The 6,466-nt window shown below is 38.7% G+C and overlaps 1 protein-coding gene across 2 annotated transcripts in view; it reads right to left on the bottom strand.

The window, feature by feature from the left end:
- The window catches only part of setd7 (SET domain containing 7, histone lysine methyltransferase), a 16,711-nt gene that overhangs the window by 6,105 nt on the left and 4,140 nt on the right, over positions 1 to 6,466 (bottom strand). For both annotated transcript variants that reach the window (XM_014029970.1, XM_014029969.1), the window contains exons 3-6: positions 3,369 to 3,570; positions 3,095 to 3,284; positions 638 to 719; positions 447 to 564 (exon numbers count right to left, since the gene is read on the bottom strand). In XM_014029970.1, coding sequence (XP_013885424.1) covers positions 447 to 564; positions 638 to 719; positions 3,095 to 3,284; positions 3,369 to 3,570 — 592 coding nt within the window. The remainder of the gene's footprint in view (positions 1 to 446; positions 565 to 637; positions 720 to 3,094; positions 3,285 to 3,368; positions 3,571 to 6,466) is intronic.

The raw sequence follows: 6,466 nt of genomic DNA, 5'->3' as shown, positions 1-6,466 counted from the left end.
TACAAGTAATTAGCCTTTATGGGTAAAACATTAATAAAAGTGTTAATTCATAGCTTATTAAAGTTTGAATCATCCTTAATTAATGATGTGTTCAAGGTTAAGCAACCCTTTATTAATGATTAAGGCTAAACAAGGTGTAGCCGCTTTTATTGTGATAATTTTTTCTGCCATTTCAGCCAACCTGATTCTGTAAAGCTTCTAAAGGTCTTCTGTGCATGTCCCACTGTGAGGAGATCCTAGACTCCTGATCCAAAACTCTCTGGAGGGACTATGTAACTTCTCTGGTCAAGAAATATCTTTAAACCTTTTTGTATTAAATCAAAAACGATTCGTTTGTAAACCTCACCCCATTCACAGTTAAAAATACATCAAAACTGTTTTTTTAAAGCATCATTCATGTATTTCCTGTTTTTAAGAAACTATTTCTTTACATAAAACCTGTGTACCTCAGAGTGCGTGATGCGGACTCCATTGTAAAAAGCCATCACGGTCTCAGGCCCGACGTCGGTCTTGGCAAACAGTCCCTGTCCAGCTCCTCTGATTAAAGATTCAGCCACAAACACCCTGATTCAAACAGAAAAATAAAGCTTAACACCTGTCACCTGTCAGCGTGGGGCTTCACACAAAGCTGACCTACCTTTGACTCTCATATGGGTCAGGCAGCAGAGCCTGAGAGGTGATACAGGTCGACGTGGACTTGTCATAGGAATACACTGGACCTTTAATACAAAAACAAATGATTGAATTATATAAAAAAAAGCTCCAGGACAACTGTAGAAAATTACAAATACATCCATTTTATGTTTTTCTACTTTTCATTTCAGTCACAGAGAGCTGGTGTCTGTGTCCACAAGTTATTGTGTGAGAGGTGGGGGACACTTGAACGGCTCATCTTAGCACAGAATAGGGTTGGATATAATCGTATTGTGTGCAATTAATCATCAGAAAAACATAAATCGATTATTTTTTGGCACTTGACGATTAATGCCACCAGGCTCGCTGCTCCTCTCCGCTTCAAATATGACGAACATTAAAAGTTCTGTAATTTATTTATCTATCAACACAATTTAAAATTTGATGTATAGCCTGAAGTCTGTAATTTTGACATAATTTGGAACAGATTTTTACGAAGAGCAAATCTTTCCCACTAAATTAGTCATTTGACTAGGACATAAGGATGTACAGGGACTCCAGGGGATTAATCGTCAAATTAATCGTTATCGGCTAAATACCACAATTAATTGTGATTAATTTTTTTGCCAATATTGCCCAACCCTAGCCCAGAAACAGCACTGGTGAAAGGTACTAGTGAAGTTCTCATGACCTCAGAGAGGACCATTCTTGTCCTGTCAGAACTTAAGATTAGGATTACAGGAACAGCTCTAAAAATTTTGTTTTATTTAATTGACAGATTCCAGTTTGTTAATGTTAATAATGAATCTTCTGCTTACACTACAGTTAGTCATGGAGTTCCTCAGGGTTCACTTCTTGGCCCAACCCTCTTTACTTTATGCTTACATTAGATAAAGTTATTAAACAGCATGGGATAAATGTCCATTGTTACACTGATGATACTCAGTTATATTTATCCATGAAACCTGATGAATCCAACCAGTTACTTAAACTACAAGCATGTCTTACAGACATAAAAACATGGATGACTCCTAATTTTCTGCTTCTAAACTCAGACAGGTTGTGTTTTTTAACTCCTACATTAATGTGACAAGGACTGCTTTCTTCCAGCTGAAGAATATCACTAAAATTCAAAACGTTCCAAAATGATGCAAAAAAACGGATGCAAGAATTTTTCAGTTCACAACATTCAACAGAAGCTACAGACAAAAGAAACAGCAGCTCTAACAAAACTTCTTATAAAGCTACATTACTACTCTTCTAGCTCTCCCATTCAGATGGATTTCACTGGCAGATTTTTAGCCGGACCAATCAGAGAACAGAACGTTGATTTTCTGTGCAGTGTCTGCTTGTAGTTTATTTTACCTGGACCAATCAAGAAACAGAAGGAGGAGTTTTGAATAACGATGTTCTGCGCAGTGTCTGCTAGTTATTTTAGCATACGACAGTGGAGGAAGTGAATGAAGCCAGTCTGTGTTGATAAGGCTTCAAATTAAATTAAATTTGTCGACAAAGCAGCAGCTCTCATTTACAGTCGTCTCGTTTGGCTCGGTATATTTCTCCTCTCAGTAGGGTTGTTTACAGCACACGCGATTTCAGGTTAGCTTCTTAGCTTAGCCTCCATCACAGCGACAACACACACATGCTTCAGCAGAGGCCACGCTTCCCGAAAGAAACGATTGTCTATGCATCAAGTCCAGACTCTAGTATGAAGCAAAGTGAAGGACGGGGTCTGGTTTTAACCGGGCTACTGCTCTTCAAAAGAACCCGCAAAGTCCCTTAAAATGGTACTTAAACCCCCTTTTCACTAGTGCCACTAGTATCGGTATGGTCAGTGTCGGAACGGGTCAGTTTGGGTGCTTTTCCATTGACATTCCGGTCCGGTTCCAGTCGGTGTGTTTTGGGCGGTTGGTGGAGATGATTTTTTTCGGAAAAAAAAAAAAAAAAAAGTTAATGTGCAAAATGAGAGATGGAAACACATTTGCCGAATAAGTTCTGAAATTTTAAAAATTCGCTAAAAATTTGAATTAAAATTGGATGGAAACACAACTAAAGTCGGTGCTACAATTGAAAAAATGGCACCTCGAGTTGTTGTTGTTAAGGCGGCTCAGACACAACCAGTGACTCCATCCCCTAGCCAAGCAGTGACGAACAGTGTTCTGATGTCGCAATTTGGTGTTGACTAGGACCTCTTGGAACCACAACGAAGTACGTACTAAAAAAAAGGTCTGGTTCCATGAATCTGGCCTAATGGAAAGGGCTTGGAACCGTACCGACACTACACTAAGTGGCACTAGTGGAAAAGGGGCATACTTCCAACAGGTACACATGCATAACATGGTCTAAGAATTTATTTTTAAAGTGGTAGAATGTACAGGTGGACTATTACTGAGTGCTCGCACGTTGTACTGTGAATGTATTGCTTTAAACTAGACTGAGTTATAAACAAATCGGTACTCACTGTTGGGTGAAATTTCAAAGAATGGTTTTCCAGTCTGGTTGAAGCTCAGAGTGGCCAGGCGAGCCCTGATCAAGTTCCCATCCACGAAGGTTCCAAATAGAGCCGTGCAGCCATCTGGGTAAACATAGGCTATAGAGTCACCGGTCATCTCTCCGTCCTTGTTCACCTCCCCGAACACACAACCCCCGTCCTAAAACACCACAGAACACCACAAGCACTGATCCAGGCGTTGTGTCTTTGTACTTGGAGCTCTCAGAGTCCTGCAGTCACTCACGGGGTGGTACACCCAGCACTCCCCATAGCGGACGTCGTCCTTGTACTGGCCCTTGAACACCATGCGGCCCTCTCCGTCCACCTCCTGAGCCAAGCCGTTGAGTTCGCCGTCCACATAGGTCCCGTTGAGAATGCTCCCGTCTTCATGCGTGTACACCCCCTGACCCTGCAGAGCATCATCCACATAAAAACCCTCCAAGGTGCTGCAGACAGAAAGACATTCATGAGGATCCTGCTGCAGTCACAGCTACACCACTGTTTGCTTTACATCCACCTGCAGTGAAAGTATGTGCAACTACGTGGAGTCTTTCCTTTGGCAGATTTGTGAAAACCAAAAACATCCAGTTTTGGTTCCCTACTCTTATTCTGGACTAGGGGTGTAACAATACATTGATCTATATCGATATTTAGATTTGAATGGTTCATGACTCAGTTATATCGAGGCAAAATGAAAACATCTATCTATATCGTCATCATATTCTCCATGTGAATCGATATCATATGTCCATCTAACAAAGTCATTGTGTTAGATGGACATTAGATATTGATTAAATCAATCGCAGATATGTGAATTAAATCGAAATCATATCATGACAGACTTTGTGATAGAGAAATACTGTATCGTCATTGAAACATTTCGATGTAATGTCGTATTGTGATAAAGCTGGTGATTTACACCCCTATTCTGGACTGAGGGAAAAGTTAGGCAAATCCCTGACAGTAAGAAGGCTGCAGTGTGGCAGGGGGGTTGGGTTTGAAAGGGTTTAAATTGATACTGGTGCTAAATCGATCCTTTCAAAACGGTACCGGTTCTTCAACGGTTTTTAAATCGGTAATTTAAAAATAAATAAATAAAACACACACACTCACACAGAGTTTTATGAAGCAATGACTATTTCTGAGGCAAAGTCAAACTTGAAATTGACCAACTTATTAACTTAAAACCATTAATAATTTGTCTTTGCACCAAATATTCTTAAARCATTTATTGTAGGTGGAAGTTTCTGCATCTTATTTTATTTATTTATTTTTTTTTTTTTTTCTGCATCTTATTTTAAAAAGTGACACCACACTTTGGACCGTTTTGCTTTCGAAATCTCAACTATAATATATATATATATGTAATTGTTAACTGCAGCGGCACCTGTTTAGCCCCTCTTCATGAACTCGGTTCTACTTGATTCACTTTGGGTCGAGTCGGTTCTGTCTCCACGCAGTGTGTCCCCCACTCTGTGGGTGTGATAATGTGTGGACCATCCGCAGCGGCTTCAACTGTTGTGTTAAAAATAATAATAAAATAAAATAAAATAAGAAATTTTATTAAAAATAAAAAGCCGCTGTGGTCTTACCGTTCAGACTTCACTTTTATTTATTTATTAATTAATTATCACGGTGCTGTTTAGCTAAGCGCTTGTGTAACCGTGATCTGCTCAGCTTCATCTCCTTCACCTCTCTCCAGGAAGTGTTTACAAGTTCTGCCTTTCCCAAAAGTCAGTTTTATTTCATTATGTCATCGTATCGCGCCGCACGCTCATTTTCCTAAACAAAAGCAGCTCTCTCCAGGAGGAAATTTGCTGTCAGTCAATCCAAGAGTTAATCTAAGAGCAGAATTCTGCTAATGTTAAAATCATAAGCGTGCTGTACTCTCCTCTACGTGAACCACCGGAGAGGAGGTTCTGAGACAGCGTGGCTGTGAAGCGCGCTTAGAAAGGAGCATTAGGCCGAGACCGAGCCGAGTCGAACTGCGTACAAGACAGACCGTGGAGATTGTGTGCCGAGGCTGTCACTGTTAACAGTGAGCACCAGAGGGCGCAAATTAACAGCTTTCTTTGAGGCACGAAAATAATGCACCGAAGTTAGAGTTGTGTTTAGGTCAGTGTACTACTGTTGATGTTCGCCCTGGTGCCATACTGGAACCGAGTTTCGGTACCCAATCCTAGTCACATGCACAACAAAACTGTGAGCCCTCAGTGACAGTGATTTTCAAATCGCTTCTATCTGTTAAATGTTAATGTTTGACAGACATGTGCATCTTACGTTAGTGATCAAACTCATTAAGTGAGGCAGAACCCCAATGAGTGCACTTTAGTTCTAATTAAATATTAATGTTTTAATGATTTTAAAGACAAATATTAATATGTATCATAACAAAGATGCGTCTCCATTTCACTTTAAATTTCCCCAGAATCATGAAGTTCTCCGAGTCAGCTTCAGCTGTTTATCAGAAATATCTGCTAAATGTAATAGCATCAGTAACAACAATGTGTTGGGACTGCTTTGTGCTAAATTTGATTATATTTAGAACCATACTGAGAGTTAACTGTACTGCTATAAATGTAATTTAATACACAATAATAAATAGTATTAAATGACTACATGAGCTGAAATCCTGTAAATATTCATTTTAAAAAGGAAGAAATCTGTCAGTAGGGTAAAATAAAGAAATAAAAATAAAGAATTACATTTATACTTCTGGTGCTATAATTTTATATCACACAACCTCTCAGTTTAAAATACCGAAATGACAAACTAGAGAAAAGCAGTTTAAATGTCTCTCTTCATTCAGAATACCATCTGAGATTCTAGATTAAAGTACCTGGGACATCAAATTTTTGCAATAAACATGAACGCATTTTTAAAAAGAGGACATTGATAAAATATTGTAAAAGAAATTTCATGTCGCTGAGATGAACAGTTGTTGAGATACTTGCCTGTGAAGTAACAGGAAGTTATGTCAAAGGGGAATGTCTGCATGTGAACAGATCATTAATACAAAAGCCAATATCCCAGACTGTAGAGAATAATCTGATGTTTCTTAAGATTATTTTGAGTCACTATCAGAGATGAAGAAGAGTCAGAGTTGAAATAACATTGTTTCATTAAACAAAGACCAGAGACTTCATAAACTCTCATTATTTCATCAACAGGTTTTGCACAATTGGAAAATGATCTACAAACATAATTTCTCTCCCCACAATATTCCAATCTGGAACTGCAGATATACAGGTCCTTCTCAAAAAATTAGAATATTGTGATAAAGTTCATTATTTTCTGTAATGTACTGATAAACATTAAACTTTCATATATTTTAGATTCATT

The sequence above is a fragment of the Austrofundulus limnaeus genome, unplaced genomic scaffold (assembly GCF_001266775.1).
Source record: "Austrofundulus limnaeus strain Quisiro unplaced genomic scaffold, Austrofundulus_limnaeus-1.0 Scaffold981, whole genome shotgun sequence".
Taxonomy (NCBI): Eukaryota; Metazoa; Chordata; class Actinopteri; order Cyprinodontiformes; family Rivulidae; genus Austrofundulus; species Austrofundulus limnaeus.
The sequence above is the reverse complement of the archived record's forward strand: the minus strand, read 5'-3'. Positions and strand labels throughout refer to the sequence as shown.